Genomic DNA, 26,541 nt, shown 5'->3' with positions numbered 1-26,541 from the left:
TTAACATTTCCAGCTGATACAATCAGGTTCTTATGGTCATTATGGAAAGAATAGCAAGAAAATTTGGATGTGTAATTGGACTTTTATTGATGCTATGGTCTAGCTGTGGGGAGTGTGTTGTCTTTCTTTTATTGGCATGCCTCTCTTCTTACAGTTTAAACAAAATGTATTCACTTCTGCTGTGAACTTTTTGCTAAGTAAGCACCTGTAAAAATGTTTTGCAATGTGTGGGTACTTTTTCATAAATACTTGCCTCAGGCCCAGCTCAGATAAAGCTTTTTACAAAAGGTTGTATGAAGAGAAATAAGAGACAGATGTGTGCTTGAGGTTTTCTGCTTAGCTTTTTATAGACCACCAAAGACAGGACATTGGATACTTCACAAAAGTTACAGCCTGCTACTGAAAATATTCATCTCATAAAAGTTACCTGATATCACCAGGCCCATCATTACAGTCAGACCTCAAAACTGTGTCATGTCCTAAATGCATTGAACTACTTCCAATAAAATGGAAAGATAGGAAAGTTCAAATTGAATTGCATTTTTTTTTCCTCCTAATAAATTAGGAAACAATATGTGTCATGTGAAAAAACAAGCTGCCTTCCACATTGATCCAAAAATAGATTGCTATAACTCAGCTGTAGGGGAAACCAGAATATAAAATTAGCATTTGCCTTTAATATAGCCTGGCAGTTCAGATCTAGGGGTCTCAAAACATGATATTCTCTTATCACAGGTAATTCCTGGAAGATCATGATTTCCATAATTTAAATTTTAATATAAGAAAATATAGAAGCAGAACCTTCACTGTAGCTCATGATGGTACTTTTTCCCTCTATTTTTTAAATGCAATTTCTTTTAACTATGGCAAAATAAAATGAAAAAAATCTAATGTAAATTTCAGTTTTTAAATAGACAAGACAATTATGTAGATTTTATTTGCTCATGATGAACTCAGTTACAACAAGTATACATTTAATTGGTGGTTGTAAGGTATCAGAAACATTTTTCACTACAGGTTTACCTGCCTCTAGGTATTTGGCGTAAAATTTCTAGTAAGTGCTGCTTTCAGTAATGAGATATTTATTGGCACTGTTGATGAAACATCATTTATCAAAAGAAACACTTAAGTTGCTTTTCATTTTTCTTAAAGTTCACCATTAGTTTATGTAGGATTAGTGACACAAATAAGGAGGAGACCTTTGCATGAGGAACACAGAGCCTGTACCGCTGTGTGAGTATTTCTGTGTTAAAGACAAACAGAAAAACTAAACCCTTTAACCTCAATTTACATTTTCTGCTACAAGAAGAGGAAAAGAAAAAAATGTCTCTTGCATCCCAGAGGCAGTGGTGTGGTGGTTGTTGGCTGCAGGCACAAAGTGCTCTGCCTTTGATGAGGTAATGGCGTCTGCACTTACCATGTGTTGAAACTTCTGTCATTTGTGTTTTCTGCCCAATTTATTTATGTCATTATTTCTGAAAATATGGCCTTTTATAATGGGGGATCTTTTTCCATCAGCAGTGACTCTGCAATAGAACTCTGTCAAAGAATATTTCACTGTTCCCAGTCTTGCACACAGTGGTGTGTCCCCTGGTGGTCTGATTATCTTGCATCAACTTCCTGGCAGTCTGTAAAATCATTCATTATCAGGGAGGCATTCTGTTATGTTTGGCAGCACATTAGGCATGTTATCAGGTTTAGCTTGCTCATTGCTGACCTTTTCTGTTATGAGTACCCAAGTTTTCCTAATTGCATTTCTGCGATTTCAGCGCTGGAACTAGAGAAGATAAATGTCAGGTGCTTCCCAGCTTTCTGAAACAATCAGAGTTCTGTGACAGAGCATGAGATGATGTTCAGTACTTAACAACTTACTGGGGTTCAGAGCTGTAAGGTTAATTTTAAGTAAAAAGGAGACTGACACAACTATTTTATCAAATAGCACAATCCCTTGTATAGATAAATTTAAGCAGCCTTACCCCTTCTTTAGCTCATTACATTCATGAATGTCTCTAGTGAACCATAATCCTCCTAAAATTGTACAATATTTTTCCTCTCTCTCTCTCTGGGGGCTAGAAAACCTACTTTTTATCATTTTCTGAGATGCATCCTTCAGTTTAATAGAGGATGTATTTTTTATCTTCCTAAATATATCTGGAAGCATCCTTTGATTTCTCATCCCTTCCCCTGTGCTTTACGTGTTGACGTAATTTTTTGTCCTACTCCTTTGTTAGAGCTCATTAATCATATGACTTCTTACCTTAAAATATCAGGTTTCTAAGACAAGGTACGTGCTGGATTTCCCACAGGAGCTTGTGTGAGGAAACAGGGGACATCAGTAGAAGGTATCCTCTGCAGAGGCAGGGAAGGGCAACATGATTCACAGCTTTCCTTTTCTTATATGTACTGTGATTTCCATACATTTTATTCTTTTTTTTTTTCCCCTTCAACAGATTTTTATCTCTTTGTGTGTGTTAATGGTGTAAGAGCTTCATCTGGCTTGTCTCTTTTATTTTTGTCTCCCCCTAAGAAATCCTCCTTGCAGTGATACTCAATCTACTAATTCTCTCAATTTTTTAAGTTATCTTCCTACCTCAGAGAAGGTTTAGGCAGTTTTAGAGTAGAGAGAACACTGACCAAAAATGGAAAATATAGTTTATCCTAATTAGAGATTAGGTGTAATCAAAGTATTTATGCATATTAATTATACATACCAAGCAAAGAGTGTCTCATGCCTCTAACTGGACCGATCTAAACACAAAATTATACAGAAGAGTAGTATTTTTTCCACTGTGAGTGGTGATGATGAGGTAATGCTGTTTTGATGTTAACTGATGGCAGAGAAAATAAATATTGCTGTAAGCAGATGAATGGAAATCTGTCCAATGCAATTAGTATCTAAAAACATAAAAATTATTTTTAGATTTTTTTGTATAATTAAAGAAACCAGACTTCAGAGATATTGAATATATTTGAAAAAGGTTAAAGGCTTGGGCTATTAAATATGCTCATGCTGCTTTGCTGAATCAATGTGACTGCTAATTTCCTTTTTCTTAACATTTATTGTTAATAATAAATGTCAAAAAGTATTCTGTGAAGTGGGAAGGTGGGTACAAAGTCAGAGTTTATAGGCAGAAGCACAAAGGCAAGACATGTAGTTTGCTCAAGCATTTGTTTCATGCAGTAACACAGGCTTTAATGCCTGTAGCTGTTGTCATTTCTGTATTCTAATTGGCAAGCTTAGTGCTTTAGAAGTGCACATTCTGGCTAGATATATTACACCCTTTCTTTGGTAATGGGCCCCAGGCAATTTTCACTCTCTTCCAATTTATTAAGAATTTTTGTTTACCTTTGTCCAAATACTAGTCATTAATCACCAGCAAATAGAGCAAACTGTCAAACTCGTGTTGCTCAACCCAAAAACATAGACTCTGCTTGCAGAGCTCCCGTAATAACTGCAGTGATTTAGCTGGAGTGGAGGAAGGAGGTGCTCCATCATAATCAACCTGAGGACACAGCTGCTGTATTTGGAGGAGTAGTTCAGAACCTCTGGGTGCCACTGCCAAAGACTCAGTTCAGCTCTGCCTTGGAGTGAGTGACAGAAGTCCACATCATTGAGAAACCTCCGTAGTGCAAACAGCAGCACTTGATCATTTGCAGCCCTGTTTGAAACAGAGCACCTTGGTGAAGTATCCTGATATGCCAATGTACAGCCAGGCATTAAATTAATTGAAATATTCAGAGCTGTAATGTGTTGTGCAGCAATTATATGGTAGAGCAATGTGGAAATGAACATGAATCAGCTGATGTGGATGGTCAAGGCAGCTCTTATTGCCCAAATTTTAACTAGGAAAGCATTTGAGCTAGCAATTTAGGATCTCTGAGGAATAAAAAGTGTCATGACATGTTCCTTTGTCTTCAGCCTCTCCATTTTGTATTTTCTTTCTTGAGCAAGCAATTTTTTGCAAAAAAAGGCAACTGAAAGACCAAGTAACAACCTCATTAGATCTTCTACAATGTATAAGACCAGAAGTCCCACTGCACCTTTCCTAACTATAGCATTACTGATATTCCACCTGCTTGTCCAGTCCCATTTCAAAACATTTGTCATCTTAGCTTCCATAGTAACCTGTGGCAACAAGATTCTGAATTTAGTAATGTGCTTTGAGGGAAAAGTATTCTCTTTTGTTTGTTTAAGCCTGGCACTTGATCTCTTCGCTTTCCAACCGCACAAGCTATTTGGCCTCTTTTGCTGTTTGTGCTGGAAGTTTGCATTTAAAATTATATTTGCTGCTTCCCTTCAATAGATTCTCAAGTACTTCCACATTGGTCTCTACTTCTCATTAATTGTGATCTTAAATTCTGCATTTCCTTTAATTCTCTCCCATGTATTCATTCTCCTTCTTTCATGGTCTTTTTTTTTTTTCTCCCCTTTTTTCTTAATTTTTTGGTCTAGTTCTAAATCTTTGTGACTGACTGTTCTCCATATCTGGAACATAACTATGCCAAATCTGCACCAGACACCTTAGTTTATTAAATCCTACCTCTAACTATATTTATAGATATTCACCTTCCCTGCCCAACAATAATTCCAGCACGATGTACCTGTATAAGTACATCTGTATAAGTTTTCTTTTTTAAAATTGGTAGAAACTCTGTGGAATCCAAAACACATGAAATTAAACAAACTCTTCTACCTCTATCTGTTATAGATTATTTTGTATTTTTCAGTTCATTTTCCAGCAATCAGATGTTTTATTCTATTTCATTCCTGTTTTGATGTCCTCACAGGGGGTCTTCTCTTTCCTTTATGTCTTGAACTCTCTTGTGCATATCTCTCTGTAAAGGTAGAAACTGAACAGAGCAGAAAATTGAAAAAACCTGAGGAGGTGAGGATATATTCTGCTTTCTTTCAAAATTAAGCTTAATGAATAGGCAATAGATCTTTCAGTTTGCAAATATTTTCACCACAGACCTCTGGTAAATCTTGCACAGTATTTTTAGACACTTTATAAACCTTTATAAACATGTAACAAAAACCCCATGAAAACTTTGGGAAAGAAAGGAAGCAGCATCCTTGTGGAGCAGCACACTCATCAGTAATCTTGGCTGCTCTGTGTTTTGGTGTTAAGGTCCTACAAGTTGAGGTGACTGGACTTTTTTAAAAGTTTCCTCCTTTAAAGTTTTCCAAGTTGAAGTGTCTCATTTACACGCACACACCTCAGGCTTTCTTTGCCTAGGGGAACATTTTGCCTTTATGTGAACAAAGCGTGGGCTTTGCAAAAAGAGAATTGAGCAGAGCCATGGTGTGTTGTAACAATAATAACATTTATAGCTGCAATTATGGGGGGATTTGGTAAATAACCCCAACATTGCCCTTACAGAAATCAGGCATATCAAGAATATGAGACTCAGAAGACTTCTTAGGACTTAATTAGAAATTTACTGTATGTGACTATGTGTGCCTTTTAGTTTTGAGATTTTTCTTTTTTTATATCTTTGTTTGAATTAAAAGAAAGAAGTCTCAGTACAGAGTCCTTAAAACAAAGGTGAAAAGTTTTTACTATTCCCATTTTATATGAAGTAAAAATAAATTAAAAGTACAGAAGATAACTTGGAGAAAAAAGGAGATTCGGCTTTCAGTTGAAAAATAAATAAATAAAAGCATGCTCATGAGTGCATGCTCAGTCTCAAAAGCCTTCCTTCCCCCAAAACTGTCTTCTCCAAAGCATAGCCCATCAAATTGTGCTGAAATACACTAATTTTACATTAATATTGTAAAATGACATTAAGGCATTAAATCATTACCACAACTTCTCCAGCTGACTTTTGGTTGGGCTAGAAGAGGTGGTCCAGAATTTAAAGCACAATTTAGAGATTAATTTCCTGCAGTCAGATGAATTAAGAAATTGTGCAATTGAGCTTTTATTATTGGGCTGAAGAAGAATAGTGTATAGTTGGCATTTTCAGGTATGAGAAGTCTGTCAAGAAACTTGTGGTGGAGTTGTTGGCTTAATTTTATGGATGAATTGTCCAGCTATTATCCCTGAACACTCTCAAGGCAGCTACTTTGAAATTGCTTTTTGTTGATAAATACTTGAATAGTGGGGTGTATGGTTGAGCTGTATGAACTGATCTTTCTTCATTTATGGTGCCTTTAGAAAAATAAGATACAAATTTCTTTTCCAGATAAGCTTAAAGGTATTTTAGAAAGGTCAAGAAAATAACATTCCAAACCACACTAATACTTTTGAGGAATATGTTTGGCACTTCTACATTTTTATATTAAAATACTGTTTCTCATTAAAGAAAAATTTTAAGATGAAGTGATTTTTTTATATATCATATAAAAGATTTTTTTTTAATTTCTTATTGGATTAATCATTGAAATTGAATGCAGAGTATTTCAGCGGCAGGAAATCTCTCCCCAAGCCCTTTCACAATGGAACAATAACAATATATACAATATATTAATATAACCTTTAACAATATATTCTAATATGTAAAGCTCCTTCCCATTTGAATACATATTATATGTGTTCTAAAACCTGTGGTTTTGGATAATACCCTTAATAAGACATAACTCTTGAAAATATTTGATTTTCTCTGTGCACATGAAACGGGATATGATATTTCTAATGGGATTTCTGAAAGGGAAAAGATTGTGTGAATATACCAAATATGTCACTCTTTTTGACTGCTTTTTTGACTGTTTTAACTGACCTTCAGTACTGTTGAGTTTATTATCACTGATTCGTTGTAGTGGTAAAGATTGCTCTCTAATTTTTCACCCTTTGCTATTGCTCATACCTCCAACTTTCCTGAACTTTACTTCAATTTACCTTTTTTTTCCTTTGAGATGCCAGCTTGTAAAATTACTGTGTCTATGAACATCATATGCAATATTCATGAAGAAAATATTAACTCAATGATTTCACTTGAGACTGATGATAAAGTTATAATCTAACAGTTGCTAATTATCTTCTGTTTCCATCTAGACCATTTATTATTCAGGAAACTCAAACCATAAAGACAATATTAAAGTGACTTAGTGATTTTTCTAAATTGAAGCCTTCCCTGCACCATGAGGTGGTGATTTGCAGATAAAGGTGTCCAGTCTGTCCTTCTCGCATGGTGCTTCCAAAACTTACCTTTCTTTTGAGATTGAAAGAAAATAGAACATGATATAAATGATATTGCTTAAAATGACCACTGGTCATACCAGATGATACATCAGAACTGTGCTTTGCTCTGAGATTGTGAGTCCTCTTGCAGATAGATGTAAATGCCTTGGAGGCTGAGAGGGGTAGGGAAAAGCTTCTGCAAATATGCATTTCTTATAGTGAGTTTTGAGAACTTTTGTATCTGAGCCTTCTTGATCACATGTGAAGGTGAGCATGGAGGCTTAGATAGAAGTAGGTAATTAGCTCATCTCAAACCATTAATATTTCAAACATCCATAACTTTATATTAATAATTATTAGTACTTACTATTTTATTTTTGCTATTTAATTTTTAATTATTAATTGCTTGGTGAATTTTTCTGGAGTTTATCTTAGCCTGCATTTCTATGCTCTATAAAAGAAAAATATTCAATAAAATGTTTCTTATATTAGCTAACATTTTTCTTAGAGGAAGCAAGGTATTTATCCATTTTCTTTTAGTATTTAATTATTTCAATATTGAAACTGACAAGAATTTGAAATATCTCTAAACCCTCAAACTCAAAAATCTTCCTAACATCACTCTTCATAGCATAGTTTCAATCTAAGTATGTGCTGGGACCTAAGGTGTCTTTAGCCCCTCCTCTGTGCTGCAATCACAAACTATATTTTCTAGCTCTTACTGCTTGAATTGTTGATGCAATATAATAAAATTCTCTTAGCTTTGCAATTAAAGTCACGGTTTTTTATTGCTGAATCCCATCACAGACTTTCTGCATTGGATCTAACTCTGACTAGTTATGCCTTAATATGAATCACTTTGCTTTCTCTCAGAGATTCCAGATTGTTTTGGCAGCTCACAAAAGCTCATGGCATTAATCTTTCTCTATGATTCCCACAGTAAGGGGAGCATACAGCAAAAATAACCAGGAGGACAGTAAGGGTGTATCTCAAAACCACCCTCATGTTCAAGGAGAAAAAAACAAAACAAAAACCCATTAAAACCATTACGACCAAAGCTGATGAAACTTGGAATCTGCCTTATGAGGATGTCCCAAAATGCCCTGACTTCTTTCACCAGGCTGTGGTTCCCTCACAAGCACTGAGAAAGTTCTAACCCCATGTGAAGGAACTTTGCTGCAGGTGCTTGGGAAGAGGTCTCCATATGTGTGGTGTAAGCTGATGTGTCATTTGTGACAGACACACTAAGAATTTTCAGTCAGGACCCTTTGCTATCCCTCCTCTGGTATCCATACGGCTTCTTTACTCTCTTGAAGAAAAAAAATTGTTCTCCTTAGTAACCTCATGCCTGAGGCAGATTTATCTTCCAGCTGAAACTGCCCTTATTAGTCCTCATGGCAAGTGTAGGAACAAACCAAAGGAGAGAAGGAAGGACAGAAAAAAGTTTGGCAGGGAAAAACTTGAGGAGTGGGCAAAATGTTTCTTCTTCAGATAATACTGTGGGTCATTGCACCAGTGGATTTGGTTTTCCCCTGTGGTTTTGTAGTTTACATTTCCTGCAGGTTTCCCAACCCTTGATTGGTGGGAAGCAGGGAGGATTGAGGGATGCTGACATGTTGAAGTGCCTGATGGAGGAGAGCTCTGGGTGGCTTTCATAATTTTGGAGCAGGCACTGAAATCTCTTTGCACTGCTTTGTGTATCATTTTGTTTAAAAATAAATTAGCAGATATGATCAAGCATTCTTTTTAAAAAAACCCCTGTGATTTACACTGGTGAGCTATCCTGCTTGATGGCATAATAGTTAAGGTATAAATATCTCCCACCCTGAAGGGAAGTTGGGTAGTTTTAACAAAATTAAGTCTTGACAATATTGCAGGGATTCCACCATTCATAGTTATGTGTTGCATAAAACCAAAGAATCATGGTAGGAATTCAACTACCTGTATAGAACTCTTTTGAGGACAAAAAACACCCAAACTCGCAAAAAACAGAGCAAAAAGATTGACAGCTGGAAAGATAGAGCCTTATTTTCTCAGGTGGTGTACTTTGGTGATAGGAATGTGAGAATTAAGTGTATTAGTCAGAGACAGTGCAATGAAGTGCAAAAATCTGTGGTTTAGGTTGCACAGTGCCAGTCACTTTCCCAAGGTGATTTTCAATAAGATACAGCAATCCCACTGTGATAAAGTGTTTCAGATTAGTGTTGGACCCTTTGGTTTTATTTTGAAATAAACTTATTTAAAATAAATTACAGTTCCTGTTATCTCTCTTCACTAACCTTAGAATTATTGCCATGAGTTTAGAGTTGTTAAAGCAACTTCAGTGATCTGTCCTGAATTTCTCAGAGAAATGAAAGTAGCAACTGTAATAAAATAGAGATCAGCAATCTGTTTACCTCCATTTAGTTTCCAACATGTTTCCAACATGTCCCCATAATAAGGAAATTTTGGAAAATTCTCTTTACTTTCTTTCTTCTCAGTGCAGTTCTGGCTGAGCTTTTTGAAATTTTGTGTGTGTGTGTGTGTGTGAGCACAGAAAGAGTCAAGTGTCATTCTGAGAAAGCTGTCATCTTTGTTCAAGGCTGCTGGGTGTCTGAATTTGTATTGTGCATTAGCTTTTCCTTATAGGTTTTCAAGGGCCAGCTGCCAGTACTTTATTTCATTTAATTTTGAATACTCCGATTTTATGGCTTGGGAAAACAAGGAAATATGGCTTGTCTGCTTACTTAAAAAGAATAAAAATGAACATCACAGCCTTAATGTGATTTTTAAGCAGTGGCAATGGGCATAGAACACCATATTAATAGTGATAGAATGGTGTGCTTCTGGGGAAAATTGAGCTGGCTTTATTCATACAAGATGTTTGGTGGTTTTTGTGGTAACATTTTGTCCTGAATGCAGTGAAATTTGCACTGCAGGTATAAGGACAACTGCTTTTTTTGGATGCAATTTTGTTTTCGTTTGAGGTTTTGATTTTTCGGGTTTTTTTAGCAGAGTATTAAAAGGAGCCTCAGGAGATCTGTTCTGAACTCCCCTGTCAGGCTCAGAAGTCTGTAAAATGTAAGACATTCCACTTAATTCTCCTGTGTTCATTTCCCCAGCTGTGAAATGGGAATAATACCGTCTTTTTTTCCTAAACTTTGGTCTGTACTACCCAAAAAATGATTATACACATCTTCAAGGCAGAGGTCCATTCTTTACTGTTTCTGTATTTATTAATGTAGGGCTGTGAACAAAATTGAGACATGCATATATATGTGTGTGTGTGTATATATATACACACATGCCTTTTTATTAGTAAGGTATCTTTATTTGAGGCTGTGGTCTTAAACAATGCTCTAAAACTTTTCCTTTTTATTTATTTAGTGTTGAATTACCAAATTCAGGCAAGTTGCATAAGCTTCAGTGCAGTATTTTGTAGTTGTTTTAATGAGAATGATGAGCTTTAATACAACACAGATTGACTCCTTTAAAACAATAGGCTTTGTTATTATTACTACTATTGAACTGGAAAGGACTTTTTTTAACTGCTGACAAAACTTGTGCTAAGTTTGGGGGAAAAAAATTAGGTGTTACAGTGCTCCTGGAGTAAATTTGTATGTGTTATATCCATATACTCCAGAACATCGAACCTCAGTGTTTCTGTTGAATACTTGGTTTGATTTGTCCTTAGAGGTAAATCTTGCACTAATAATCATTAATAAAGTAAAACTTAGAGGGCTTGAAAACAGATTCTTCAGTATTAAATAATTTTTCTACTTGAGAATTTCAATTTTTCTTTCAGTAAAACAATTTTCAAGATCTAATTATTGAAATAATTAGGTATTATTTTGTTAAATTTATCCTTTTTTAGAAGACTACGTGTGTCACCTGGTTTTAGCCTAACTAGAAATTAAGAAATGAGGCATTACAGCTTATTAGCTTCCAACAGTCCAAATGCTGCAGATAACACAATTTTCCCCACCAAAACTGAGCAGCAATAGGTAAATATATTGTGAGACAGTACATTATGTAATGTTTTATTCTTCTGCTTCACTGGGAGCAGGGACAGGGAGCTTTTTAAATGGCTGGGCTGGTGACAAACAATGAATCTGACGGGCAGTGAAATGGGAGCGTGTTCCAGCATCTCCAGGCCTTCATTGCAAACTTCTCTCTCTGTTCCAAGGGAGCTGCAGCCAGAGTGCTTTTGCTGATAGCAAATTCAGTGGAGTGCTGTGGGGAGCAAAATGATCCCTAAAGTAAGCACTGAGGGCTTCAAAGGCCAGACCCGACATTTTGAGAGCTATGAGCCACCAGTGCAACTCTCAAATGTTCATGTTAGATGCTTTGCTGTGAAATGCTTGATTCAGGTTTCCTGGGGTCCCTCTGTGCAGCTCCACCAACTGTGAGTGCAGCAGACTGCTCCAGTCTCCAGGTGGCAAAGCCAAATTTGTGGCAACATCTGGTGCTGTGAAGAAAGGTCATGTTTTAATGTCCATTAAAAAAATAAACAGCAAAAGACCTTTCCTTTCAGTGTCTATTGTTATTCTTATAATTTTTTAGCAAGCACCCACAAGCATAATAAAGCACATAGTCCCAGTGTCTACTAAACCCTAGATTCTGATTGTGCAAGATAAGGGTGGTTGCTGCCTCTACTCAGCATATTCTGCTTATTAGGGTGATGCCTTGTGAAGGCTGAGCTAGAACAGAGGCTAGACAGAGTTAAAGAATAAAGTAGGTATTTATTAAATGGCCTCAATGGATGCATCTTGGGCAATACAGGAGCCTGGCCAGGGCTACACCAAAGATGAACCCAAAATGATCACAAAATGCACAACCAGTCACATGGTCTCTCACTTTTATAAGTTCTGGTCCACTTGCATATTGGAGTCAATCGTCCAATTCCAGCTTTAGCCCATGAAGGCCCATCCTTCTTGTTTTTCTCTCTTCAGTCCACATTGTTTATGCTCTTAGGCCTAAAGTTTGGATCATTTGTCCTTGGTCTCCATCTAGAGAAGGAATTGTTTTGTCTGCCTACTCTGTGAAGAGAGCTTACCATCCCCTCATATGAAGTGCAGGACTACACACTAAAGCAGCACAGAATCTAAAAAATATAAAAGCTAAAACCTGAGGCATCAAGGGTGCCCACAGAAGGTTGCAGAGGGGGATTTTACCTAAATACCCTAAATATCCCTCCTGCTTTCCTGGCCCAGGGCCCCACAGCTCTCCTGAGAGCTGACCTGGATCTGGGCAGATGCACCTTGAGGGAGGAGGGAAGTCAATGCCAGTCAGTGCTATCAGCCCTGCAAGCTTGTCCTCCCTTGCCATGTCTTCCTACCACACTGAGGTACTTCCATCCCCCTGCTGCTTCCTTCTCACCTGCCTGAGATATACAGCTGTTTTTTTTCTGGCAGCTTTTACATCTGTCCTGAGCCTGACCTGGCTTTACTTGTGGAAAATCAGCCTTTCACACACCTGTGGTCTTTGTGAGTCCTGCTGTTGCTCTGGTGCACAAAATAAATGAGATATTCGCTACAGGAGTTCTTTCTAGACAATTTAGGGCAGCTAACTTCTTCATATTTCAGTGTCAAATGAGATGGCATAATCAGAAATAACTTGCTACTACACCTTGTTTTTTTATATTCATCGCATTTTTTATTTTGTCATAAGCAATTCTGGTCAGAGCATGTGTTGTAAAAGGTGCCACAGTGTGATATCAGGCCCTTATTTTAAGTGATTTGGGATGACACCATACTGCCAGTACTAAATACTAATATTAAAATGTGCTTTATTTGTCTGAGTTATATTCTTAACTTTCTAAGGGCAGAATTTGGGCCAGGGATGTGCAGATTCCAAGTTTTTGCTTGGCTTTTTTAAAACAGAAGGACACAGGCTTTTTTTGCTGTATTTTTAAATACTTCATCCTCCTTCATTTGCTACTGAAACCTATTGCTTTTGAAATAGGGGAAAAAACCTAAAAAGCAAACCACAAATGAACCAGCAAGCTACAAAACTTTCTATAAGAAGAGAAAATTATTGTTCTTTCCAGTTAGTCCAACTGTATATCTTGCAATATGAACTCATCCACTTGAAGATTTTATTGCTATAACTAAAGATATAGATCTACATAGAGCTTTTGTTAAAAGGGTTTGGATATTTTTAATGACATCTGATTTGCTAGCAAAAATGTCAAGCACATAATTGCCATTTCAGAGTTTCATAAATCTGAATCAATTAGTGAAAAGAACCCCTTGACCTCGTGTCCATGAGCGTTCATGATCATTCAGTCTGAGTGCTAAGGAGCTATTGGCACATGATGTTCAAGCTGAGTGATCCTTTTGTTCAATCCCATTTTCTTGGAGCAAGGTAAATGCAGCTCCCTTTGAATTTAAAACCTTGCTAAATTATTTAGTGCTACATATCACAGACTGATTAAATTTTTCACAGAGTAGTGAGATTGTTTCCCAGGTAGGTCATCACTCAGTTCAGTTTACCACTTAAAATTTCTTTCATTCTCAGTCAAAATACAGCAAGGACCATCCATCATTATCACTCTGTCCTTTAATTTTTCTGTCAGCCTTTGTCAGGCTTGAAACAAAAGCCTTTACATTTTTATCAGCTGCAGCTATTGTTGTCTGATTTGTACTCAGTCATGTCAAAATATCGGTTGTGTTTTTACCAAAAAAGTCAAATATTTTCAATAGGTCAGATCTATCTTTCATATAAGCCCGCTAAACCAAACAGAACCATTTCTCATTTCTTTGGAAATGGAGAGTAAAAATGCTCAGGGCCAAATTGGCAGGGAGAGTAAATTATCCAGACTCTGTGCACTTAAATGGATGGATGTCTTCTGCCTTAGCAAGGAGAACAAGGCATCAATTCAAGCAAGAAGGAGAAGCAAACAGGAAATTTTGAGCAGGTCGAGCTCGACACTGCTTTGTGTCAATCTGGTCCAACACTGCCCTGCCACTCCTAAGCAGTTTGCATCTGAGCCTCTGCTGAAGAGCAGCTTCCACACCAAGCTCAGTTTGCCTGTTCCTCCTTTTTCCACCATCCCCTAGGAATCAGCTTTCAGGTTGCCTGCCAGCTGTTCTCCTCTGGCTCCTGCCTGTGGTGTGTCAGCAGGCAGCAGTGCCACAAGGAACACTTTTTCAGAGCTTTGCTAAGTCTGCTCTCTGCAGCAGCTCTGACATTATGCCAGGTCCTCACTGAAATGAAGGTTCTTGGCTGAGTGTTTGCAGCTCAGCTCAAACCTCCCTGTGCTACCAGAGAGAGGTCAGGAGCCCATCTCTCCTACTGAATGTCCAGTTCAAGCCTCACCTGTATAACCTGTGGAACAGAAGTGACAAAGGGTCCATGAGAGTCCCTTGGCATGAAGGTCACCCCCTTTTCTATTTTCAACAGCTTTTATGAAAACAATTAGTTCTCCATGAGTTGTTTGCATTTCAGAGCTAGCAAGATGATGAAGTTAATACCAGCTTAATTACATTATTGGATTTTTGACTGAATATCTGTCTGTCAACAAACATCCAGTTTAGAAGCGAGGTTTCAAAATTAATGGAGACAATTATTGCTTGACTTCTAGATCTCCTGAGCATGGCTTTTCTATCTTCTTTGGCTCCCCATCTGCAAAAATATAGCTATTTTCTGCTTCACAGGAGGTCAAGAATTAATACCTTAGAATTATTGAAATAGCAATCTGGCACAGTGATTTGGGTATGGCTACTTGAATTAAAAAGTTCCGCTCTGCAAGGTCTCTTGGTCATAATGATGCTTGGTATTTAGTGGCATGAGAGGCATAAAGAAAAATTCATTTTCAGCTGAACATTGTGTACAACTAGATTCAGAAATTGCAAGACAAGGAAGTGGAAATTAGTTTCACTCCAGCACAGATTTCTTGGGCAGAAATCTGCATTCTGCTAAGATCCTCCCTGACAGAAAGCTCAAGAGGACAAATCTACATTATCCCTATGATAGCATGTTCTGAGCAGCTGCCAGCAGGGAGCTCTGGGTGAAAATGTGTGCTTTGCTAGTAAAATAAAATAGGTTTGCCTTGCATTAAAAAAAAAAAATACTAAAAGTCCTGCAGGACTAGAAACAGGTCAAATTGTAATTCTCTTTTCTGGCATGACATGGAGCAGCATACCCTCTATGAACCACAGTAGATTAATCCCATATGGATTAAACAGAAGCCTGTGCTGTTAAGTATCATTTTTTTTATCTGTAGTCCAAGTATTTTTGGGAACTTCCAAACCCATTTACCTCCTATACCTGCAATGTATGATGAGAGACTGAGGAACACTGGATGTTGCTTCTAGTTTATTTCTTGAACTCCATATTCTCTATTCTCTTATGCAAAAGCCTTTTCAAGGCAAAGACAAAGTTTTCACAAGAATCCATAAATCTTGGAAGAACTGATAGGAGTCATTCTGTCAGACTCAGCAGGTGCCTTAAACACAGGTCTTTCCAACATGGGGATCATTTCAGAATGCTTGGATCTGTGCTGTCCAGAGTAGGGTTTAAAGATGAGATATGATCCAGGCATTCCAAAAGGTGTTATCTGGATAGCTCTGAGTTATTTGCTTACTTTGCACTTTCATGTTGCAGACTCTCATGTTGTTAATGGAGTATTCCACTGGGCAGAGCCTTGAATATAAGCTGGTACAAACCTTTCTAGACTCCAGAACAGACTTAAATTTAATTGCCTGGGAAATGTGATGCTCCTCAGGCCACTGATTCCTGGTTTCTGTCCTGTGCTGGGGATTTTAGGAGCAGGTCCTGGTATTGATGTGAGCAAAGCAGACAGACTGCAGTCGTTTGCACAATGCTATTCACCTCACTCTGCAAAGAAAGAAACCAAATGCTATACCTTGTTTTTGCATCCCTTTTGAGAAGACTCATTTTCTTTAAGGCTTTTGCCAGGCTTCCATTTTGATGTTTGGCATCAGAGTTTATGACTTGCATCAGGAAACTAATATCTGCGCAAGTTTTCATTCTTCTTCTTCTTCTGATGAGATCACATCTGTATTAAAACACTGACATATCGTGGTTCATGTTAGCTAGAATGCTTCCTAGGTAGCCTTTCATTTAAAATAAGAAATCTTGTTTGAAATGTTTCAATCTCAAGAGAAACCAGAAAGTTCTAAGTTAACCAGTGATTCATGTGAGCTATTATTTGGTAAGATGGGTAAACAGCATGCTTGCAGATTGGATAGCTCTGTCATAAAACCATAACTTGTCATTGCAGTCTTAAGTAATTGGTATTTAAGAAAGATAATGAATGGAATCGTGAGTCACACTAATTAGTTTTACATACAAGAATGATGTATACAGCTTTCCTAATAAGCAAGGTTTTGCTCTCCTTATGAAGTAGGTGGGTTTGGTTTTTTTTTTTTTCTCTTTGGTTTAATTTTTAACAGATACCTATCAGGGAAGGAGTTTCCCTTTATGAGAAGAAATTGCATTGATCAGTACATGTGACATGTATCTTTTTAACATGTTAATTTATTTCTAATGCTTGTTATACTCAGTTCTATTTCATTACTGTGATACTCACACTCCAGGTAATGTTATCATTATTCCTGGTGATTAATATGGCTACAACTGTGAGGGTTTTAAAAAGCCTGTTCTAATTTTTCTGTCTTGAGAATATTTTATACTGGGAATTAGATTAAATATCAGTGTACATTAGATTAAAAATCAGTGCAGAGATGAAAGATGGATCTTTGTTTTCTGATGGCTTCAGAAGTAGAACATCACACAGGTATAGATTCCAGAGAGCATAGTGGTATTTTTTATCACAACTTGAGGAATACAGAAAATAGTAGGTTACATATATAGTAACTAACAAGGAGACTCTTAAATTTGGAAAATAATCTGTCATATAGCATGGAAATAAGGTAAGCATACTACTTTGAAGCCTTAAGAGAGTAATTATGCAATGGTGAACTCAAGGATTCTATGTCTGAAGTGAGTTCTGTACGGCCCAATACTGAAAAGCTCTGAGCTACTTCAGCTTCCATTGATTTCAGTGTGAATTGATGGTACTCAGGGACCAATTGCATTTCTTTCCAAAGCAAGGGAAGACAGATTGTGGGTCAGACATTTGCTCTTTTATTGCACTGAATAGCACCCTTCAGAAATATTTTCAGTGAAATCAGTATGGAATGGGTTACTCACCATCAACTGCTGAGAAAAGAGTCCTTCCCTTTCAAACCTGCCATATAAATAATCTCAAAAATGTCAGATGTTTTTGTCTTCTCAGAAGTGCTTTTCTCTGCTTCTCTTCAGAGCTTTTGTTTTTTGTTCTTTAAAACCTATAATCACCTTATAGGCAAAGTCCTATTGGTCTTTATTGCTTTTGGCAGTGTAATCAAAGTATTTTCTATGTGTACATCTGGTTATGATCTGAACTGTACTGGAGCATTCTGCATCAGATGTTGTTGGTTCCTCTGCAGAGAAGCAGTCATGCTCCTTATTCTGGCAGTCCTGCACTTGCTTGAGCAAAACCTGAAGTGTTTTACATGATGCTGTCGTCACTTTTTGTATGACTTTTTTTCTGACTTGCGTGCATGCTTTTTTATCAGCAATATTATTATCATTTCTGATTTTTAGTTTGAAGATGTTTTAGAAAAATACTGATGTGTACTAACAATAAATTGTAAGTATTAAGGATGACTGAAAGATGACTGTGCCTGCAAATTAGGGTAAAGATTTTGAAATATACTCTGCTCTGGATCTTAGCAGACAACTGTGTCTTAAGCAAATGTGTGGGAAGAAGAAAAGCAATCCGGAAAAAGCAGCTCTTATAGTTAGTAGAATTTTCTCCCCTTTTTCCCTTCATTGAGTCTGTCTGAAAGTGGGTGTTTTAACATACAGCCATTTCTCGTTAACATGTGTGTGTTTATTTTAGCATGATGGTGTTGTTTTTCTTCATCTCCCACTCTGACACAGCATGTTTCATCTGTATATGGTTTCTACTATGTGAGACATTTAAAATGGCTCAGTGAAGAAATGGATTCTTGTCACTTAAGCTGTCACTCTCTTGTTCTGTGGAAATGTGGTCATTTTAACAGAGTTTTAAATTCTGTGTACTCAAAGATTGACTATAAAAGTTGAGAGTGATAAATGTCAAGAATTTAAAGGTACCCTGTTGTACCTGTAATAATTTATGTTAATCATGTTTTAATTTAGTCATTTTCAACATACTTGTATTTACAAATTAAACCACTGTTATGGTTCTCCTTTGTTTGCATGATATGATTTTATTTTATATTTTTTTTTCCACTCACCAGATGTTTTCAACACTTTGCTTCCCACTACTGTCATCCCCTCCCTTACCACTGCAACAGTCACAACCAATGTAGCCTTAACAGCCAGCACAACCACATCGGCAACAGCCACCAGCATCAGAGGTACAGTATCCTTCTTTGTTATGGCCTGGGAAGCACATGATAAATAGGAAATTAGAGCTTTGATTTCGATTTTTCTTTTTTTATCAAGGATAGAAATTGCTGAAGAGAGGGTGCAAGCATTCAGCTCAGTATATATTTAACAGAATAATCCAAAGGGTGATAGGTGGGTTAAGAAAGATTTCATATGACCTTGAATGTTGCCATTGCTCTAGCAGCGTGTATGTGAACTTTGGCAGGATGCTTAAACTATTTGTATACATTTGCATTTAATTTTTTAAGGTTATTAAATTAACTTTAATGCAAAATGCAAGCAAGTTATTTTTAAATAAACATGACCTTTTTAAGGCTGGTTATTTTGGGTGCTACCATTTAAAACAAGCTAGGTGTCTCAGCACTGAAATTTCTGTTGATGAAATCTTGCTTGATAACAAAGAGGCTCTGTGATGCACCACCCTTGTTAGCCCTTTACAATTTAAGGCATTCCTTATTTAGGGATGTTGTTATCTCACTAGAGCTAGAGTAAATGAACTAAAAGTTCTCTCTCCCCTCCCTGACCCCCATCTGTTGGGGTTTTTTCTGTTACAGCTTTTCATATGTTTCTAGTAATGCTTCATTTCTTTATGAGCAAAATATAAAGGTTATTTTACTCTTCAGTGGCTGATCAGATAACTGTTAAATAGGGAAGATGTGTGCAGAAGGTTTTACAGATTATCATCTTCTGGGTAGCTACAAATCTCTCATGGTTAATGAAATGGCAGGAGGTTCCTATGTGGTCTCTTGAAAGCTTTCGTTGTATAAAAAGAGAGGAAATTATATTATTTTACCACACTGCAAGTATTGACATGATGAGGTGCAGTTAGGCCAGGAAAGTTAAGACAGCTATGACATCTTTTCTTTATAGATGTGTTGTTATTAGTCAGTTGTAGTGGTCTGCCTAACTAGCAAGAATAAAAATTGTCATAGTATCAAATCACCTAAATTATTCCTCCACAGGGCACAGATATTTTAATAATGTGGCCTTTGTGTGGTAAACTGAGATCAGACCTAAAATGACATTTTCTAATCTTTACTATTACTTTTAATGTGAAATTGCTGTTATTTTAATGGTGAGAGGCAGTGTGGTAGTAGTCCTTTTCCTTCAGAAAGAGAAAGCTGGACCACGGAATACAGCCCAGTGTTCATGGGTCTAAGAGGCTGCAGGAGGAACGTTTCCTGAAAAGGAACAGAATGACAGGAATTGTCTTTATAAAAGTGGTTTGTGTAAAGCACAGAAGCTTCCAACTTTCTGAGGGCTCACATCCTGGAAGGACGATGCTCTTGGTGTGCTGTGCTGAAGTTTGCTGCCCTTCATGAATTGTTTTGTTCTGCTTGTTATGTGGTCATAACTATGTCATTGTTATGATTATACTGATGTTTTTAATGCATTGTCTCACCTCCTAAGTGTGGTTTAGGGCCTCATTTTCTTTCCTGTTGAGTGTTCATTTTCACTATTTTGTTTGTCCAATATCAATAGAATGGTCTGAGACAGGGGAATTCTCTTCTAAGTTTCAGCTCTAACACATGGGAGAAGGCATGCAATTTGATGCCACACTTACAGAGATGCTGCTTTAATAGAAAGTAAAAGAAAGGAAATTGGGTGATCAATTGCTGAAACATGAGCACTCATTTTTCCCAGAAAGAAAGAAGTGAATGCAGCAAAATGGCTGAAAAGATGAGACTACATCAGTCTCAAGGAAGTGGTAGATAGAGTCTGTTGAGGAGATAATCAGAGGGACAAATGAGTGTGGGAAGAATGTTTCCTCAAAATCTTGTATTGAAAGGAAAATGGTAGTTGATCCCAATGCAGAGAGAAAATACTACACATGTAATAAACAAATGAAACTGGGTTTTTAACAGTCTAAGGTATCAAACCTCACTAAAACACAGAAACAAAGTTACTATAAACATAAATAATGGAAGATATAAATGTGGAAGAAACAGGAAAATGGGCATGAAATCAGATGCAAAATATAATGACCAAGTTGTGAGAAATTTAACAAAACAAAAGTGTTTAGAAATACACTAGATGAATAACAAAAATAAAGAAATTATTCATGAATAATTAGGACAAGGCCAAAGTAATTAGTGTTTTATCCAAACAGTGGAAGACAACTGGAATGCTGTTTCTAATGGGGGGTAGCAGGGTGTATCACAGTGAAAAATGAGCACAAAGGGAGACAGATAAATGAACAAAGACAGCAAACTTGTAGAGATGGTCTGCAAAGAAGCTGAAGGCACCAACTTTTTTTGGTTTTGCTTTCCAAGCAGAAGTCAATATGACTCTGATGAACAGTAATTTGCCAAGTTTAGTGGGGAAAATGCTTCCCTGTATTAGTGGCATTTAACAGAGACACTGTATATGCATGGGAGACAGTGACTTCAGATATTCAGCTATTTAACTTCCTTCATCCTGACTTTCTTTCAAAATGCTTTATTCCCATGGCAGAGGGAATTGGACAAGGTGCATCTCATTGGGTCTCCTCCTCCCCTATCTGTCTGGGACCCATAAACAAATAATGTTCACAGACTTTCAGTGCCTGCTGTGGGGGTTCTGCCATCCTGAAATACAAGACTGAACCTCATCTGCAATGTCAGAGCACCCACCCCACAGAGGTACAAATGACATAAGAGCCATTGCAGAGAAGACCAGGTTTTTCAGTACTATCTGCTGCTAGCTGAGCAAAAAGTACCACATAAAGTACCACTTATTTTCCTTTGACACCTCTGCTTCATATTACAACAAGATTTCTGGCATGAAAGAATTTATAAGGACATTAAGTTGAGAAACTATCCATATATTCTCAAACATCTCATCTTTTTTGGTTTGTTGTTTTCTTTCTCTTGCTTTGTTGGATAATGTCTTATGGAAACATGTTTTCCACAGACTGTAGCAGTGTATGCTATTTGATAGTATCTTTGAACTGGGTTTCCCATAGCTGGCATAATAAACTTTCTACACAGATTTGACTAATTTTGTCATTAAATTAGTGCTTAATACTTAAGAATCTCCTCAGGTAAGTTTTACAAGATATTCCTCTGTTCTGCATGACTTTTTCATAGTCTGCTTTGAGTATGCATTGCTTCTCATCCAGTCTCAGGAAATGTCTTTGCAGGCATAAGATACAGAGTATAAGAAGCCAATGGAATCTGTGAATCCAAGTCATTTTGCGTTCTGATTCTTGTACCTCCTCTTTACCAAAAGCCTTAATTCATGGGAAAGAAAATTCTCCAAAAGTCATCAGTTAATTCTGGATCCATGTGATTCATTGCTGCCCTGATTTGCCTGGCATTTAGTAAACAACATGAAAAAGGCTACTGATCCAGTTGGATGACAGCATGATAATTCATAAACTTTCTGTTTAGTCAAACTTTTCACTTTCTCAGTAAACATATGCCTGTTTTTGTGCACAGTCCTTCAGGAATTAATTATTCTTTTACTGGTACATTACCTACTAACTCAAAAAACCCTAAGCATAATTTGATGCCAGTGAGGAATATTGCCCTTTATATATTTGTCAAGGGGATCTTAAAGCCTAATAACTGTGATGAGGAATGTACAACAAAATGAGAATAAAATGTATGAGGAGAAGAAACAAATCTGGAGGGCTACTGAAAGAATAATTATACACTGTATGAGTATGTACAGCAGTCTTTCTATCAGATTTATGTAATGTTATTTGTGAAAGCTGTGCATGGATCTATGCAATTTTTCCCTTTTATGATTGGGAAGAGGCACAAGAGGATTGTGGATTTGCCCCAACAGTGAAACAAGGGATGCTTCCATTGGAGAAATTCTTTGTTAGTGTAAAGTTCATTTAGGTGGTGCTGTGCCAATCTTTCCAAGTCCTGTAGGTGGAGAGGGGGTGTGAGTAACAGTCTAGGAGAAGCCACCTCAAGTCAAAACAGCTCTGTGTTTCTGGATTCACCGAGGGAAAAAGCCTGTGCACACAAATGTACATAAAACCTTCCCATGGGCTGTCATTATGTTAATCATCCCCCCCCCCCCCCCCCCACACACACACAAACAGAGCATTGTTTTGTTTTGTTTTGTTTAAATCCTATTTCTGTTAAGGAACAAAAAAAGTCAAAGAGTCAAAAAAAGTCAAAGAGCTTTTAAAACTTTCTTATTTTTACTTATTACTGAAGACTGAAACCTCACCACCACCACCACCACCACCACCACCCAAACAGGTGGAAATTTAAGAATGTCAAACCCAATCTCAAAAGACAGATCCATTCAGTTTGATGGCATGTATCAGAGTGATTCAGGCTCAGCTGACTCACTTGGATGGTGACTGTACCAGAATGTTCAAAGCTTTATATAGCAACGCCTGAAAACATCTCCAGAAGTTGTGTGCAGCACAGACGTGATGCTGCTCCCAGGCAGCTGCACTGGGGAGTTCAAGGGTTTATTTTTCAGAATGACCACAAAGCAAAAAATGCACATATTTATATACCAGTGAAATCCCTGCCTTATTATAATCCACTATGTTTTATTTGGTTTAGCTTTGGTATGAAATAAAGGAAATCTGTGGAGCTAAACTTTGGAGTTTAGAGTGGCATAAGGAGGGGTTTAAGGATGTAATCATTTTGAAAAACACTGTGACTTTACGTGTGAATATTTGTATTTATTAGCATAAATGACAACCATCCCAGCTAAAAAATTAGGTTACTTTCTTTTTTTTCCCTAGTTTATCCTTGAAGTCTCTACTAAAAAAAGTAAAAACACACCTAAATCCACTCTAATAGAATAACTGTGTCATTATAGGCAGCATAAATGAAGAAACTACTTGAACAGTACTTGTAGTCTTCATACTTTTTCCTATCAAAAAATGCTAAACATTATCAGTTCTTTCCTTGTAATTTTATTTTTCTTTCTCATAATCTGATTAATATAACTTGGCAGGCTGAGATATTAATGAAGAGAGAAACAACAAAGCAAGGAAAAGCTATACAATATGTAAGGGGCAAAGGAGATAAGGGTAGACTCTAAATATGGTTGTGCGTGCTCACTTGCATTCAGCTCTGATAATAAAAATGATCCTTGTCAAACATTAAAAGCAGTTTCCTATGACAGCCAGCTAAAAGCCAGTTCATTTATATACTACTTTATAGCTGTAGCAGTAAAATAAAACCTAATTTGTGGCTGGGTTTATTCAAACTGTGTGGGAAAATTAGAACTTTCTAGGTTTTATTTTTTCTTTCTGCCTGCTTTTGCACTAGTCTCCTAGTGGCTTACCTAAGGTCTAGATTTGTTAGAAGGACGAAAAATTTGAGATTCAAACAACAGTGCCTTCGATTTTTTTTTTTTTCCATTAGACATTCAAGTCTTCATCATCCATTTTTCAAGAACTGCCATGTCTTGATTTTATACTGATTTCTTTCATTACCATTATTTTTGCAATCTACTTGTTCCTCAGCTGTATAGATGGTGTGTTAAAAAATCACAATAAGCCTATGTTAGACCATGATGAGATCTCTTTTCCAAAGAGATCTTTCCATGATGAAGACTCTTTTCCAAAATCTTTTAATAGGACTGCTTTGGTCAGAGCCATTAGCCAGGTGAAATATCCACAAGCTACAGCTGAGTAATAGCTGGAAAATCTTCTCTAGCATCTGCAGCCAGCTAGTAGACCAAACTGCTGGATTTTTTTCATATCAAAATACACCTGCTGTGAACAGGACTTGGAGTTTCTTAAGTTCTACAACAATATTTTTATGAGGCTTAGTCATCCACAGTGCCCGTTTTAGGGGTTGCACAGCATTTGTTCCTTTTCAGAAGCACCATTTAATTAGGGTTTCATTCCACTAGTCAGGCTTAGTGGTGCAATTAGTGCTGTGAATTCTCAAAGCTCACAAATCTAAGATCAACAGAGGAGCTTGTAGCATCTGTTCTAACTCAAAGAGCTTTTTGGTTTTCAGGTCTGATAGATACAGAGCCAGGAAAACCTTCTTATAACATAATCTGGTTAAAAAAAATAAAAACAAATCATTAAACCCCTCCCCCAAAAAACAACACAAAAAACAAGACTGAAAAAAACCAAAGCAAAACAAATGTTCTCAAGCAGTTTCATACTTTATGGGCTGGATTCCTACAGATTTCTATGACGCCATAGAATTAGAATAATGGCAAACATGATGTGTTTACATGCACAGTGATCACAGACCAAAACCACACCAGCTCCAAGCAAGAGGTTGTACAAACATAGTATGAAAATAATCTTTTTTTTTTTTTTTTAAATTTAAGGCTAGGAATTTGGGGTATTGGTGCATCCACATGACATATCTTCCTATGTTTTAGAGGCAACAGGGCAGTAAGTATCAGCAGAATGTGTTATTGAAGGAGGAAATTTTTCATGCAGTGTGAAACTAAATATAAAACTGCATTATCACTACATGCTGAAAAATGGAAATGGAAATACCCTGATGTCTGTTGTGAGCAGACCCAAATCAAACCCAAATGCTTCTGTTTGGAATTTCTAATTCTCAGATACTTTAAAAAGATGTTTTATAGTTGTAATATAAATCCAAAATAATCGTCCAGGCAACATGTACAGTACTCATGCAGTCCAACCACCAAAAAAAAATTCTGGCAACATGGCCCACATGAGGCTAGTTACTACCTCCATTGCCATGAAAAGTACTCGTGCTTTGCAATTTTTACCTTTACAAACTAAAGCAGAGACCTGTGCCATTTATAAAATGGCAATTTTCTCTGCTTAACAGCCATGATGATGTAAGATGAAGACCGTCGTCATTATTACACATTATTTGGTCATATTATTCATGAAATGAGGCTGTTGCTTTCTGGAACAAATAAAGATAGATTTCATGATCTGAATAGTTTGCCAAGTAAATGAGTATCATAAATGAGACATAGATTAAGCTACAGGCGTGCTGAATACATGAAAGAAAATATCATAATATCCTATATTAGGAACCTGCTCTTTGTGCCTGGGACAAATATTTCTAGTGCTAACAAATCCATCCAGCTGTCAGCTTGCAGTAATGAAGTAGGCAACTTAAAAAGTACACAATGATTTCCAGCCTTGATGGATTATCACTTAACCCAAAATGCAAGGCTGTGCAGATAAGTATCACAATTGGTTGATGGTCTGATAAAGATTCCATTATATAGCTGAGCTCCAGAGAGGCTTCAGCAATGCATCAGGAATTCAAACATTCCCAGCCTAAGCTCTGATCACACTGGGAGGTTTTTTTGGCTTTTTTTTTTTTTTTTGTGCTTTTTTTTTCCTACTGCGTATGAATTATGCAGTCTGACAGTCTCTATTGTTAACTGGCAGTGCCAGAGGTTCTCCAAATTAAGAGTCCCTTCTGCTGGAAGCATTTTTACTGCCTGCCAAGAGCATCCTTTGCTCTGAGTTCAGCCTCAGACCTCGCCTCAGGTGCCACAAGCTGAAAGATGTTAGCTCTCCTTCTGCTCAGCCCCCACATGCAGCTAGCAGGGAAGCACAGGCATTTCCAAAAAAAGTCCCTGGGAAGAAGGACAGAAGTCATGAGTGTCACCAGCTCTGTGTAAAGTGCTACACCTGAGTCAGTGTGTACTGATTTCACACTCACCATTTTCATCTGACCTCTAGTTGGGTGCGGACCTCAAGTTAGTGGTTTTTAAAATTCATGTGTAAACAAGATATGAAAACTATATTATTCATGCTAACTTCCTGGTCTCTTCAGGCTTGAAATGTGATTTTCAAAATAAGAACTTTTTAAGAAGTAGGTTTTTGTACCTCTTGCTTTAAAAGCCAGAATTCTACTGATTTCAAGAGATTTTGGTGACCTAGTATTTACATCTCTACAAGCAGTTTGGTTAAATGAGTTTATCCCATCTCACTTGCAGGTAGCTCTGAAGTGGATGTATCTGGATTTTCCAGTCCAAAGAGAGATAGGCAATTTTTAGTGTATTGTCAGTGCTGCCCCATAAGCTTGACAATGGCTTATAGACATCCAAATTATTTCCTCCACAGAAA

General features: G+C 37.1%; 1 protein-coding gene across 3 annotated transcripts in view; it reads left to right on the top strand.

The window, feature by feature from the left end:
- The window catches only part of CADM2 (cell adhesion molecule 2), a 578,035-nt gene that overhangs the window by 509,645 nt on the left and 41,849 nt on the right, over window positions 1-26,541 (top strand). For 2 of the 3 annotated variants that reach the window (XM_059872630.1, XM_059872640.1), the window contains one exon: window positions 18,395-18,514. The exons of the other annotated variant lie outside the window; for it this stretch is intronic. In XM_059872630.1, the coding sequence (XP_059728613.1) occupies window positions 18,395-18,514 (120 nt within the window). The remainder of the gene's footprint in view (window positions 1-18,394; window positions 18,515-26,541) is intronic. 3 annotated transcript variants of the gene reach the window in all.

This window comes from Haemorhous mexicanus, chromosome 2 (genome assembly GCF_027477595.1).
Source record: "Haemorhous mexicanus isolate bHaeMex1 chromosome 2, bHaeMex1.pri, whole genome shotgun sequence".
In the NCBI taxonomy this organism is placed as follows: Eukaryota; Metazoa; Chordata; class Aves; order Passeriformes; family Fringillidae; genus Haemorhous; species Haemorhous mexicanus.
The sequence above is the reverse complement of the archived record's forward strand: the minus strand, read 5'-3'. Positions and strand labels throughout refer to the sequence as shown.